At 38.2% G+C, this 16116-nt stretch overlaps 1 protein-coding gene and 1 long non-coding RNA gene across 2 annotated transcripts in view; both read left to right on the top strand.

The window, feature by feature from the left end:
* LOC124267658 (four-jointed box protein 1-like) overlaps positions 1-10017 on the top strand; it is a 29589-nt gene extending 19572 nt beyond the window's left edge. Inside the window, 4 exon segments of the mRNA XM_046702630.1 lie at positions 3051-3227; positions 4134-4314; positions 4815-4979; positions 8100-10017. Coding sequence (XP_046558586.1) covers positions 3051-3227; positions 4134-4314; positions 4815-4979; positions 8100-8526 — 950 coding nt within the window. The 3' untranslated portion in view covers positions 8527-10017.
* A 2756-nt stretch (positions 10018-12773) lies between these two features.
* On the top strand, positions 12774-15457 carry LOC124267688. The gene is made up of 4 exons (XR_006896105.1): positions 12774-12904; positions 13397-13529; positions 14933-14989; positions 15356-15457. It is a non-coding gene; the product is annotated as an uncharacterized LOC124267688 (long non-coding RNA).
* Positions 15458-16116: the final 659 nt, after the last annotated feature.

Genomic DNA, 16116 nt, shown 5'->3' with positions numbered 1-16116 from the left:
GGACAGGCCGACAAACTTTATCCCTTTATTCTGTCTCGTTTATCTTCTCTAAGAACTTCATTTTAGGTAACATAAAAATCATTTGTGGGGATCAGACAAATGCTCGAAATTTCACGAGGATTTAATGATTGCCACCCTAAAAGTAAAAAACTTGGAACAAAACCTGTGTTGAACTTGCTTCCTCATTAAGTAATTATTTTACAGTTGTGTCTGACAACTCAAAGTATTGATGTCTGTCCCGTCAACTCTGACACAACAGTGCTTCAATGTACGGAATAAGACTCTGCTGGTTTATATAATAAAATCCCCACAGAATTCTCATTACAGTCTTTTCTGTACATCGTTTATTTTGTCCAAAATGATCTGTACTCCTATAACAGTCAAAACGAAACCGTTAGTCATTTAACTGGAGCTGATGTAACAAAGCAAAGCATCTGAGATGTACTGATAAGTTGAAAAATTCCTTTCATGTCATGGGTTAGCCTTGATCCAAGGCTGTAGGGAATGTCTGTACATGTTTATATGAGATGGTAGGGTAACCCAGTGGTTAAAGCGTTCGCTCGTCACACCGAAGACCCGAGTTCGAGTCCCCACATGGGTACAATATGTGAAGCCCATTTCTGGTGTCCCTGCCGTGATATTGCTGGAATATTGCTAAAATCAACATAAAACTAAGTTCACTCACTCACAAGATTAAATGACATTCTGTGCAGTACTTGTCTAAATAAAAGAGAACAAAAACAGATTAAGTATTCAGTTTACTTGTACTTATCATAAAATTTTATATTTATACATGCATATTTCAAAATATCAAACTCTAATTTCACTGTTACAAAAAAAAAAGTTTTTAAGGTTTTTTTCACGATAGAGTGAAAAAGATACCACTTTCATGACAGGTAATCAGAATGTAGTATCATAAAGTTCTTGAGTGAGTGAGCGAGTTTTACGCCGCTTTTAGCAATATTCCAGAAATATCACGGCTTTGAAACTATGTACTTTCCTGCACTGATTCATGCTATTTATTCCTACATTAGATGAGTGAGTAGTAAGGAAGGTATTTTCTTTAAAACATCTGAGATGTACTGATAAGTTGAAAATTTCCTTTCATGTCATGGGTTAGCCTTTCTCCAAGGCTGTAGGGAATGCTGAGCCCATGGATGTATAGTAATTCTATCCTTCGAAGAGGCAGGTCTAGATAAGCAGTCCAGTCTGCTATTTATTATTTATTAGAAATTATTATTTAAACTATTATTTTTTACATTAGAGACTTGTGCAGGTGTAGTAATGGGCCTTCTACTACCTGACCAGAAGCTTGTTTTATGAAACAGGTACTTCTTAAAACAAACAATAAAATAAAGAAAATTTAAAAAAAAATTAAACTACTTTGGCAGTATTTGAATTTTAGCCATTACAACAACGTTAACCCCAGGTGTATGTTGGTACACAGACATAATCATAAGGAACTACAATCTTCTTATCTGTTTAAACATAGTCCTCATGCCGCCATCTGTATGTGACAACACGGATCAGTGTTTCAATACATCCCCATTTGGTTACGCAGGAGTAAATGACAAACACTCAGCACCTCCATAGCCCTTCACAGGATGAGAAGTGTCCTCCTATCTAAGGCTATGATCACTTCCCATTTGTCTTCATTACCGAGCTGAGCCATCAGATACCATTACATACACACACTGAGTAGAGGACAAGTCAGGGGGCACCTGCTCCCAATACAGGGCCGGGGTTGGCAGGGCTGTGATGCTAGCGGTGGACAACAGATTATATATAATGTAGGGTCAAATCAGGCAGCTGTGTGTCCTTTGAGTACAAATTGATATCAAATGATTACCATGGTGGGTGGAAGCTGGTAAGACTGCACCTGACAAGGACAAATCAGGAAGCAGCTGGTTATTGTGTAGGAAGTAATTATTTAAAAAGAGGGGGGAAAATGTTTCCTCCTAGATACACAGCAAACTGTCACTTTTAATCAAAAAGGTTAAAACTAGAATCACTATCTTCATTATGTTTGAGTGCTCATAGATAGACGATGAAATATGTAAATTATGCTCGATGAGCAAGATGGAAAATGAGTATCATTTCATGTTTGAATGCCAATATTCTAAATTAAATATAACGAGAACCAAAGACTTCAATATATCTTAAATAGCAAACCTTTATCAATTAGGAAATGATAGAAAATTGATGACTTAGTTGACGTAACAATTCTGACATTCTCATGGTATATTGACTCAAGGTTTGAGCTCAGAAATATTAAATATTATGTTTAAAATACACCAGAAGCATGATGTCAGAGACATATATGATGCTCATCTATTGTATATATTACAAATCACTAACTGTATAGTTATGTTCAAATCAATAAACAAATTGTAAAGACACTCTGTCAGAGAACAGACAAGACATTTTACATGCCGCTAGTCCTGGAAGAGTGGTCTCCCTTGATCCTTAACATGGTCATCTGAATTTCAGAATACAGTACACAAAGACTTGTCCTTCTGATAATCCAATACATATAACCTCATTTTTATTATAATTAACTATAAAACAATAATAAAACACATTGTAATCATTAATGATAATTACATATTTTTGGGGGACTTAGTCAGCAAGCATTTTTTCATATTTCTAAAGACATGATTTTTTAATTGGGTGCACAGGTTAAATGAAAATATCCATGTTAATCTGAAAAGTAAACTGTACGTTCCATCCACTGAAAGCACTAAACTGACTGCCTGAGTGGCCCAGCGGATAAAGCATCTGCCCAGTGATTCAATGAAAGGTCTGTGGTTTGAACCTCTGCCTTTTTGTACTAAGACATTTACTGTACTTGTTTCCCTGTGCTTGGTATTAAGGGGATAAAACAAGGAATGGTCGGCTCACAGCCAGTATACCGTGAGTGAGTGGGATATCTATGTTACACTGGACTATTGTACTGCATTTCTCCATCACAGACACACTACCCCACTGCCCCTTCAGCCGAAACTATATGTTTTTATACCATGTTGTGTCATGTGACATCTATGTTCCAGGTATGTCCAACTACAGCCGGATTGGCTGGGTAAGGAGGATGCGAGTCACGCACATCAAGAGCCTCCAGCAACCGTCCTGGGATCGCTGTGGACGTCCCAAGAATGGATATGTTGTCATGGAGGACGGGACAGCCATGTGTGCCCGATACCGACACCCCCACGACACACTTGTGTTAGGTGAGTACTGACACATCGTAACATGGCACTTGTGTTAGGTGAGTGCTGACACATCGTAACTTCATAACACATGGCAGTTGTGTCAGGTGAGTGCTAATAATGCTACTTCATAACACATGGCAGTTGTGTTAGGTGAGTACTGACACATCGTAACTTCATAACACATGGCAGTTGTGTCAGGTGAGTACTGACACGTCGTAACTTCATAACACATGGCAGTTGTGTCAGGTGAGTGCTAATACTGCTACTTCATAACACATGGCAGTTGTGTCAGGTGAGTGCTAATACTGCTACTTCATAACACATGGCAGTTGTGTTAGGTGAGTACTGTTACTTCATAACACATGGCAGTTGTGTTAAGTTAATACTAACACTTCGTAATGCATGGCAGTTGTGTTTGCGGAAGATGTGCTAGATGAATAAATAACCCTCAATTACATTATTATTACACTCCGTGAAAATTACTGAAAACAAGTTCATACCTATGCCCCTGTGTGTAATATCACATGGTTTTACATGACATGCAATTCCTGCACATTGAGTCAACAATTTCATAAAATACTTCAAATATATTTTCATACAAGTTATGGTTGGTGCAATATTTCTTCAAATAATTGTACCTTGAATTCAAATAACTCCACTGAATATAATAAGCATTTTAAACTTTCATAATAATGAAATTATTCCATTGACAACAAATTTTCATGGCTCACAAATTTAGAAAATGACTCCCAAAAACATTTACTGTGAGTCACCATTTTTCATGTCAAACCGTGTAGGACTTGCTTATCATAAATCGCATCAAACGGTAAATATTTCCTCTGGGAAACCATGAGAAATTGTACATTATGTACAAATCAAGTTCATTACACCTTACATATTAACGAACCTGCTTCCCTTCTGCAGGTGAGGTCCTGTCCTTTTACCTGTCGATGTTGCTGGGCATGGACAACGTTCCAGCAGTGTTACTGTCCCAGATCAATGCTTCATCAATCCACTGGCGGGGTCAGGACACAGCAGTTCTAGGGTGGGGCAACAACCAGTATGTGGCCCTCATTCAGTGGATAGACAACATGAACTCACGCAGGTGAGCCCACTGCCCTGGAGGCTTCAACCTTACTCTTATTTCATGTATTTTCTCAGTAATGGAATGTATTGTATGACTGTTAAAGGTTTTACAGCTCATATTAATCACAAGACATTTATCTGCGGGTGAAACTTGAAACAGATTCATGTAACAAAGAGTGCACGTTTACAAAATTGTAAACAAACACCCAGTGGAAACACAGGTCAGCACCTAAGTTCAGTGAAGAAAACCTCAGAACCTTAATAATAATATATTGGACTAACATTTTAAACGTATTATTCACCGTCAAATAACCTGCTTTCTTTTCTTGTATTATTTCCTATCATAATGAAGTAAGCAAAAGCTCAACCTTTTCAAAACATTAACATATGGTCAAATAACCTCCCATCCTTAGAATGTTTCCATTTGTTATGATAAGAAACACCTTTCTGACTAAATAATGAACCATTAATAAGTGTTGTCGCACATACTGCAATATGTCCTCCTCCTGTGTCTGGCAGAGCTCATGTGCAGATGCCGCCAACAATCCTGGAAGCGTATCGCACTGGGGGCATCGTCAACTCAGACATCATTGCAGAGAAGAAGCTGAGCGCTGTAGCACTGTCGGACATTGTCCAGTGGGGCGCCATGGTCATCTTCGACTACCTCACAGGCAACTATGATAGGTATGTCCCAAGCCCAAGGCGACACGGTTCCCCGAATAATTATAATGTCCCAGTTTAACATCCTATTGGCTATAAATGATGTCTACCTGAATATTGTACAACTGAGTTGGTTTGAGGTGTTTCGGTTTAAAATATCACTTCAGTTACAGGATAATGATGACCCTTTGGGTCATGTGTCAAAGTATTTCTCTTTTGCACAGCTTCGCATCAAGCTTTCTGTCAAGTAATTGGGAGTGAGTGAGTGATTTCAGTTTTACGCCGCTTCTTGCAATATTCCAGCAATATCACAGCAGGGAACACCAGAAATGGGCTTCACACATTGTACCCATGTGGGGAATTGAACCCGGGTCTTCGGCATGATGAGCGACCGCTTTAACCACTTGGATACCCCACCGCCCCCAAGTAATTGGGAAACAACAGCATCCAAAGAGGTGCTATACATGATCAGCTGTACATGAATATCATTTGTAAAGTAATCACAGGCTTCTCTATGCGAGGATCAAATGTAAAGTAATCACAGGCTACTGTATGTGAATATCAAATGTGAAGTAATCACAGGGGTCTCTATTTGAATATCAAATGTGAAGTAATCACAGGCTTCTGTATATGTGAATATCGAATGTGAAGTAATCACAAGCTTCATTACATGAATATCAAATGAGAAATAATCACAAGCTTCATTACGTGAATATCAAATGAGAAATAATCACAAGCTTCATTACGTGAATATCAAATGAGAAGTAATCACAAGCTTAATTACGTGAATATCAAATGAAAAATAATCACAGGGCTTTCTGTGTCAGTATGAAATGTGATAACATCAACCAATGTATGTGAATATCAAACATCAATGAAACTTATCAATGCAGTGAAATTTGAAAGTTAAAACCGTCACGCCATCAGACGATACTTTTCTGAAAAGACCAAACTCCATTCAATACCACAAGTAAAATGAGCATGCAGCAGAATGACAAGTATTATCGCCTACCTGCAGTCAGACGTTTCCTCCATGAGTCTAATATCGGTACTGCAAACCCGCTTCCAAAGTGTCTGCATTTAGCGAGCTCCATCTACCTCCTCAGGGACGTCCGGCTCCTTCATCATCTTACAATTAGCAACCTGCGAGCAAGCAGCGTACATCTGCCAATAACGTTGTTCCTCCACCTTGGCTGTATAGATCTAGAATGTCAATACATTCATGTGACAGGAGTTGTCCACAACCACAAGTTGATGTATGTACAACTTGCACGCCTGAAATAGAAGAAAAGAGTTATGTATTATCGCCATGTATAAGGTGCTTGGAGGGTCTAAAGCTCCTCAGTGGGAGAAGGGTCAAGCACGAAAATTAATGATGTCTTACGTGAAACTTGCACTTTGGCCCAATGTCAAAAGATTCATTATCTTCTTAGTTTGGTTGGTAAAAATACATGGGTTATCTCACTCCAGTTGCCTGAGTAGCAACATGTTTGCTTAATATATATTGGTGAAGATGAGTGAGTTTAGTTTTATGTCACATTTAGCAATAATCCAGCAATATCACGGCAGGGACACCAGAAATGGGCTTCACAAATTGTACTCATGTGGGGAATCAAACCCGGGTCTTTGGCGTGACGAGCGAATGCTTTGACCACTAGGCTAACCCACTGCCCCTGGTGAAGATGAAAAAAGGAATTTAGTCTGTGGTGTTTGGGGTTAAACCCCATTGTATTGATGACACTTTGGGTGAGTGAGTGAGTTTGGGTTTATCTCTGCATTTAGTTGTGTTAATTTCAAGTGAGAAAAGAAATATATAGAGAGTATGAACTAACAGTTTGTTTTACTGTATAGAGTGTTAGAGAGTTATAACAGTCTGGAGTGAGTGAGTGAGTTTGGTTTAACGCTGCTTTTACCAATATTCCAGTAATATCACGGCAGGGCTTCACACAATGTACCCATGTTGGGAATTGAACCCGTGTCTTCATCGTGACGAGTGGATGCTTTAACCATTAGATTACCCCACCGCCCCCATAAGTCTGGACAATATATGATGTCTTGAAAGGTGTTACAACAGGTGCAGCTACTGCTGTAGTCTCCCATCTCAGACTGCATCCAATTTGCTGCTGACTGGGTTTAACGCCTGTGGCGCTAATAACATCCATTACGGTATTATCATCTGTAGGAATGGCTACTTTGGAGGGCCAGTAATATGTGTCATTTTGCAGATAATGACACGGTCTACACGCTGATTCACCTATATGGTCTTCCTAGTGATAAACTGAACAATAGGAGCACATGACAGGTCCTATTTTATACCGACAACTGGAAGGAACATGTTAGGTCGACCTTTATTAGGAGGGCCGTGTTTAGTGTTTGTTGATCATCCAAGCAAGGGTGGAAATAACCCATTGCCCCACGCCCGAGTCCAGTGTTTTTATCTGTCGGGCAAGCAAATTTGGATATCACACTGTACCGGTGTCCAGTTGACTTTCCAATATTAATTATGTTGTTTATCTAAAAAATCAACAAGAAAACAGCCGGTATAGTGGAAAATTATCAGGGCAAGTGATTTTACATGTGCCACTGTACCGGAGTACACTAGCAATTTTAAAGTTATTTCCACCCCTGCCATGGTCTTGAGTCTCTCAGTCTTCAGTGTTGAACTATGTCACCATGTACCTATGTGAAGCATCCCACAAATAATTTCCTAACTTTGGTAGCTGAAGGGTTAAACCTCATTGGTCAAGTGGTCAAGGCATTTAACCTCAGGTCTGTGGTTCAAACCCTCAAACAGGACCCAGCATTATTTTTGCCGCTACATATTGTTAAATGATACAAGTCTAGGATCAACCATTTAATATTCAGAGAGAGGAGTGGTTTGAGGCTTCAGTATTAAACTGAAGGAATATTGTTTCAGTCCATGCATTAAGACGTAAATATTTCTGTGACAGGAGGAACTGAACAATATGATTCTGGCATTTCTTATTTCTGTGGGGGTAAAACCTGAGGCAAACTTAATTTTTTCTATTTCACTCTGAAAGAAATTATAACAGAAAAACACAATACTTGATTCTGAAAAACAGATGATACGTGCACCTCTCCTCACAAGTGCATGTCATATAATTGTCTCCTTCTGTGTTTCAGAGTGGCCAGTATGCAAGATGCAGCAGAGAAGGAGAAATCACCAAAGATAATTCAAGACAACATTCGTAACCTTCGTAAATCCACAACAACAGGAAAACTCTGGTTGATAGATAATGAGAGTGGGCTCCTTGATGCGTACGACCTCCTGTACCACAGCGGCAGTAACGGCGAACACTTCCTTCACTTCCACAAAGAAATGCTACAGACAATGTGTATCTTCCAGAAGTCACTGGTGGATGCTCTGTACAAGCTCCATGGCAGCATCAGCCCCCATGAGGTGCTCGAGCACTATGCCAGGACATACGAACCTCTCATTGATGCTGTGCAGAAAGACGCTACCTATAACTTATTTAAGACAATGTTTTCAAAACGATTAAGTGAAGTTATTCAGTGGATCAAGTTCTGTAAGGATTCTCACCGAAGGTGACAAACACAGATCTTTCTGACTGTTCCTGATGTATATTTTGTTTCTTTTAACGTAAAAAGTCCCACATTATGATTGTGCTGCTTTGAAGATACGGGCGTGGTTCAGTGTCTTGTGTGTGATTCACTGACCTAAACGTGATTAAGTTCAACCAGAAACTTAAATGTAATTAAGTTCATACAGTGACTTGGATGTGCTTCCTTGCATCAAAAGACCAGAATATGAGAATTCACCGAATCTACAGACTAGAAAATGAGTCAGTGAAGTTTTTTAATTGGATTCCATGTTGACAATGGATTCAGTGACAGTCACCTTCAAAGTCTCCTCAAGGTCTCCCCTTAAAAAACTTGGTATTCAGTTTCTTGGCTCAACTGGTGCCCATGAATCTGAACATTTTAATCTCGAAATACACCTTAGTTTTAACCCTCATCCCTGTAAACGTCTTGTGCCATCAGTTTAGATTTGTTGTATTCTCTGAACAGAATCTGAGCATTCAACGATTATGTGGCAACGTAAGTGCCATTTGAAAGCACCTTTACAAATTATCATTTGAAAAAAAAATACATGTAAAAGATAGAAGACAACTTGATCAACCTAATGTTACTGATTGGCTGAAATAGGAATGTTGGAAGCGCCATCAGAAGCCCCTTGTTTCAACATCTATTTTCAAAAGAAAATGATCATTTTGTATAACCATGACAACCAGGAGTCTTGGTGTCGCTGCAACCTCACTGACACATCAAGAGGGGATAGTGTGTGTGCCATGTTTTCTCAGACTTCATCACTTGAGTGTAACCAGCACTCCTCATGTGTCTGATCCTCAATCCACCTATGAACTTGAATGAAATGTACTGCTGACCTTGGTCTGAATGACACCAGAAACATGGAACTGACATTCCCAAAGACATAATTTATTTTGTTTGATATCATCCTTAGCGAATGTGGGCTGATTTGTCTGATCATTGCTTCAGACAGGGTTCAAGATGGAGCCATGATTCAATTGGAGAAGGGAGTTAGCTGTGTGTGATGAAACATGTCACTGCTGAACTCATGTGAATCTAATAAGATGGGTTTTACCTGTTTCACCTCCTGCTGCCAAATCTTAATTGGTGAACAGAATTATGATTATATGAAATCTCTACTGACCCTCCGAGTTTTCCAAGATAATTCACTTACTTAATTTTCATCAGCACCTTCAAACAAGAAGTATTTTTCTAGAAATTAAATGTTACTTCAAGAGATATGTTTCTTTCACATTTTTTTCCCCTCAAATTATGAAAATACAATCATTTACTTTATTTCGATTACCAACGCTGTTGGCATAAGACATTTCCGCAAATAAGTAAAACAGGTGCGCGAATTATATTTTGATCGGAAATCCATTGTCCTTGTATGAAGAAACAGATCTCTGGGTGTTTCTTGTCTGTATATTGTGGGTGTTATTGTAAATTATTTTCATGTGTTTCTGTCATGTAATAAAACAATCCAAACCATTGCAGTCTTAAATGTTTGATTGGCATTCTTGTTACGTTTGATCAACGATTTCCTACCTCAGTCCACCTGTTGGTGGAATGTCAACTGCGATGACACAACACGCCGACAATGTCGGATCAGTATAGCACGTACTGCACATGCATGAGCAGCCGAACAAGGCCAATGACGTCAGTAGTATCATCCTACCACTTATTGTAATGAACACACGGCTACCAATTTAAACTGGAGTTGCACACAGTCAACGAAACGTGTCAGTTATACAAGATTTTAACCTGGCATATTTAAAGATTAACTAAGTAGAAAGATTACCTTTCGACAGGGCGTTAGTGCTTTATTCTCAAACATTTTGTCTTTTATTCTGCGATTTTTGTGGGAGACAAAACAAGTTTCAATCAATGTTTTCATCTGAAAGGCGATACCCAACAGGTTCTAATTTACATACATGACATGTTTAAGAGCATCCACAGAACAATATTTAGCTGTATGAGTTATTATTTTCTGTTACACGAGAATTGTCCACAGTCGAGTGGTATTTTTTTAAAATAATTACCTTGTTTGTTGTCAAACGCCGCACTCAGCACTATACCGGCTATGGCGGCGGTCTGTAAATAACAGGAGCGGATACAGCTTTTTGAGAAAGTGGGGTGTACAGTTAATTTTCACCCGATTTCACGAGAGTTTCAGTGGTCATTTAATAAACGCCTATGAATAACCCAGTGATCAGCATAATGGGCATTGGTCTTCGACATCTGGATACGACGACATCACGACCAAGTCAGCGATCTCGACTTCCCGACCTCGTTAGTTGCCACTTACGACAATCATTGGTGGCTGGTGACCAATTCTAAAGATCTTTTTGAAGCTACAATGTAGAATTATAAAAGAAATATTCAAGAATTGTCTGAGTGCGTATGTTGGTTTCACATGAAGCGCTAATAAAATCTCCACTATAAGTCAGTCTGTTTCAGGCACGCACACATTGTAATGCTTCTCGCGTTGATCTCAGTAACGATTGTCACTATTTCTCAAATTACTACCTTCTCCTTGGTAGTTTTTCTTTTCTTTGATAATCATAATTTTATCTATATGAGGAAAGAGAGTTACAATAAATGTAAATGACTTAACATTTCCCTTGCAAAAAAAATATTATACTTTATTCGCCCTGAACTCTGCGTTCATGCTTGGTGGAGATCTGACTACATTAGCCTTACATAAACATCTGTACCACGACCGTATAACGGTTGAGGAAGGACCGCCTCTTTGGTCTATTGGATGACACGTCTGTCTGCATACGGAAAATAAGTGGTTCGAACCCGTCCGTGTCATACAATATAACCCCAAAAGATGACACTTGTTACTCTGCTCAACTCTCGACATTAGGGCATGAAACAAAGAGTCGAAGTCAGTTTAATTTAGTGTGTCTCAGCACAGGCCCTCGTGTCTTTGCGAATAAAGAAAGAATATTTTATATTAAAGAATATTTTTTTAGATGACCCCCGCCTAAAAATACTTCACACTAATTTCGCAGTACAATGCATCATGACATGATCATGATTTATTGTACTGTGAAGCATTTCGAGTCGGGGGTCATCTCAGTTTTTAAAAAATATATTTTTAAATCTTTAATCCTCGCAAAGACACGAGGGCCTGTGGGCCTGTGTGTCTCAGTCGGGTATTCACGGTAAAGTCATTGCGGCATGGTTAAACTGTGGACTCAGGCTTCAAGCAAACGTATACACATGTTGGTTATAGAAGTTGATTAATCCCGTTTCACCTTACCTCTCCTGTCTTAAAGGGTAGATCATAATTTCAATAATACAAGGGCATATACATGCATACATACACAATACACATGCATAACATAATCATTTCAGACAAAAACATGTTAATTGCTATCAACAGAAACGTTTCCTAATACAACCCGACATACAACCCAAGATTCATTCCACGAATTACCGGGAAATATCATCAGTGGAAGAACAAACTGATATACTTGATTGACGAACCAGTTGTCGGAGGCTCTGACAGTCTATAGTGATTGATCTTAATTGTGAACTACTAGCCTATGATCGTGGATATACTCCAATTAAAAAGAAAATAAATAGTTCTGAGTCTGCCACAGTAGGTGCACTTGTCTATGCCTTTACTGTGTGCAGCCTTGATGGCACCGGTAGTGAATAATACAAGTATATTTTAGTCACTTTATGGACCAACTACACAAAACCGACCAGGAGATATATACTCTGCAGTAAATATTTCATTCGCTAAAAGGTATGTCCTAGTTTTGCAGCATCTGTTTCCATTCTGTTGTCGCAGCATCAGAAACATTAATTTTATGTTTTGTCTCTTGGCAAGGATATATTACAGAGAGCCCACTTGAGTGAGTGAATATGGTTTTACGTCGCTTTTAGCAATATTCCAGCAACATCACGGCAAGGAACACCGGAAATGGGCTTCACGCCATTTGAGAGAAAGATACGTTTTATAACGAGTAGTGAAAATTGAGTTCCGACTGGATGACAGACTCTTTGATACACTGCAAAGATACAACACGGGTGGATACAGCTTTTATAAAAATAACAATGCTTGTTCGTGGTTCATTTTGTAATACAATTCAACATACATGTATATTAATATTACACGCCTTTTCAACTTCGACGTTCAGGGATATACAGACACATGTTTGGATGTTCCGATTGTTTTGCCTATTTGCCGAACTGTGAAACCGGAAGTCGTCTGACGAGCACTGAGGGTAAAGTTCAAGTGGTGCCAATTTTGTTCACACGATGCCAGATGACAAACCGACTAATGAACATTAACTACATTGTTAACCGGCTTATGCTGCCCAGGTTTTTCCTATAGTGTAATTACCTTCAAGGACAAACAAGTAAGGAAAAAGACAGGAGACGGCTTTTCAGATCTACAAGTATGCTTTAATTTCAAGTGAACTTAACAGTAGTGTTATTATTGTTGCAAGAAGCGTTTTGGTCTGCAACCATTTGATGAATATGTTTGATTTATTGATTTGTATGAGATAGCACAAGAGAATAAGTTCTTAAGTTTTGCGAAAAGTATTACAACATTATGATTCTGAAAAATATCCTTCATTTGGACCGGCCCTTCCCGGTTTTAAAAATGTATTCAACGTTTGGTTTTCAACAAACGTCTAATGGAAAAACAATGGCATTGTGTATAGTACTATTAGTAGGCGTCAGTATATTGTCAACAGACATTATCCTTTTAAGTTTGCTTTTACAATGACAAAATGGACAGCACCCCGTGTATTTCCCCACCCCCTGGCAAGCCACTCAGAACAGGGACTATTGCAATGCAAAACAGTTATTGTTTGTATGCAGCTTCTTTTCTTTTCTTTTTTCAGTCAGTATCAACATAATGAAAAAGGATTTTGAAAGTGCTATGGTAGTGAAGAGATCACGGAGGCTTGAGATTATCCCTTTTGAGCCATGTACAAGTCGGAAGCGCAAGAGTTTTGTGACGTTTGGATTGGTCTAGTAAGCTTTATTTTTTTAACTTAACATTAAAATCTTCCAGAAATGATTTCAAGGGAAACATTATTACGAGTAGATGCAAATATTTTGGGCACAGAATGTAACTTTTAGGGGGCTTCTTCCATGGTATTTAATAGGCTAGGATTTTGATGGTGCTGTGTGTTTTTAATTTTGTGTGAATTATTTTCCAGTCATGACATTACAGTAAAACAATAGTGCTCAGCACAGCAAAGTAGATAAATAACTTTCCTTTCTGAATATACTGGTTTTGGCCATGGTTTTATTGCTAATGACTTTAGGTGAGCAGAGCAAAGATAGTTTGGATGTAATCTACTGCTTTTGGTTGCATATAATGCTTCGGAACACTGGAATCTGAATCTTCAATTTTAATTACAAGACAGGTATTCAAGTAGTATTGTGTTTACAGTTATGATCTTTTAATTGCTAGCAAAACAAATAATTTGTGACGTCAACTTGAGTGCAAGATGCAATCCGTCATGCAGATCCTAAAAAAACAAATATACCCAATACCAGCAAGTTTTTAATATGTGGCAAGTCTAGATTGCCACAAATTCTTCTGAAAATGAAAAGAGTCTCTGGTTATATTTGATGAGTTAATTTAGGAACCATTTTCTTGTTAAATATGTTCATTTCTGAAGCAAGATGATACTACTCTTGTCCAGGAAGACCAATCAAAGAAGGGATGAATCCCAATGATTATCTTTCTTGAAATTTTAAGTCATATGTAACAGTGCCTACATGACCTGTGCTACAGAATATCACTTCTCCCTCAGAAAATTTACTTGGTCACTTCAAAACATCAGAGCAAATTTTGACACACACTGCAATCATTCTGCCAATGCCAATACTTGTCAGTGGAGGGGCTTTCAATGTATGGGGACTTTTAATCTTTGCCACTTTCCAGTTGGAAAATCTTGTAACTTCTGGCCATGATTAATGTTTACTGGTATGTGGAGCCACCTTCTTGTCAACATCTCAGACCTATGCCCCAACACATGGCACATTTGTGCAATGAAACAGTGCATGAGATATATATCTTTCCTCAAAAGTAACAGAACATTGAATGTGCATTTGGTAAAGACATTTTTGTTTATCAAGACCTAATGAAAAAAACACTGTACAATTTTGATGATGATTAGAAAATGAAACCATCTAAAACCATGTTGTATATTTTGCTTGTTGATTGACTATAGACATCTTACAAATTCATCCCTGTAAGTTTGTGTAAATGCAATATTTTGGTCAGTACAGCTTTAGGAAAATTGTTGTTCATATGTGAAAATGCATAAATGTATTCTCACACTATTAATATCCATGCTGTCATGTTGACTGAGAACCAACCACTTTGAGGCAGGTAATAGTTTACACCTGTTTTATGTTCACAGGGATAAATTCCACAGCAAACAGATGGACTTTTTGACGTAATTGTACAGACATGGCAGGTAAGGTCACACACTGAAGCCTCATTTAAGTTAGGTTTCAGTGTTGACAGAAATACTGCACCACAGAAGGAATGCTTTCCTCTCAGTTATTTGTAATAAATGTACTGATCACTTGACAATGCTGGACCACATGGGCTTAGCAATTAGCACATGTCCTCTAGTATGACACTGTTTCCCTAATTGAAGGTATCCTGAGGACTGGAAGAATTTTGATCTTTTCTTGCTTAATTTCAATCCATGCCACTATCAAGTACAAGTATTGAAACAAGCTATCAAACACCTGTATAATCCCATACATGGACATCTTCCGATTTTAATAGATGTTAAAAACCTGACTTCTCTAACCTCATGTCTTCTAAATTTCAGAAATAAGATCCGACATTGATGTGGTTCTGGAGTGTGTGAAATGTCAGCTAAAAAGCCCAACCGCTCTTCATCAGTCACTTATGACCTTGTCAAGTCTCTTTTCATCAGGTAGATAAACTGAATAACAGTCCGATTTCATTTTATGTTGAACATTATGTTTTTCATGGAATTAATGTTACCTGAATATTGACATTAACATACGAACAAATCATCTGTTGCTGAACACTCTAGACAAGACATTGAAAACATGCTGTGGATTCTGTCCATAACAACCATGATTTCATGTTGCAAATCAAGTTTACCCTCTACTTTGTGTGAGAGTAGTGATATGTTATGTAAATAAAAAGAAAATATAAAACCTATAGTAATGCGAATTTCAGCAGGCTTGAGATTCATCTTGTTGGAACCAGTATATTTTTAGTGCCTCTTGTTACATTATGTAATGAAATGCATTTTCAGATTCATATATTTTGTGATCTGAAAATGCTATGGTACTTGGTACCGATGACTCATTTCATCAAACTTATCTATTTTTCAGATGAAGCTAGGGACTATGTTCGAGAAAGTGGAGGTCTGCTCTATCTATACAGCCTCCTACAGAGAACTGACTTCCCAAACATCAAGATAGCTGCTCTGTTCTGTCTGGCTTCTGCCACAGAAAAAAATGGTATGATGACTTTAGTATTAAGCAATAATGACAAATTTCTATTTCACCAGGGGGCACAGATGCACTGCAATTTACAGAATGTTATATTACATTT

Source organism: Haliotis rubra, unplaced genomic scaffold (genome assembly GCF_003918875.1).
Source record: "Haliotis rubra isolate DU_JTF1 unplaced genomic scaffold, ASM391887v1 Scf133, whole genome shotgun sequence".
Lineage (NCBI taxonomy): Eukaryota > Metazoa > Mollusca > Gastropoda > Lepetellida > Haliotidae > Haliotis > Haliotis rubra.
Note: the sequence above shows the minus strand (reverse complement) of the source record. Positions and strands in the feature narration are given on the sequence as shown.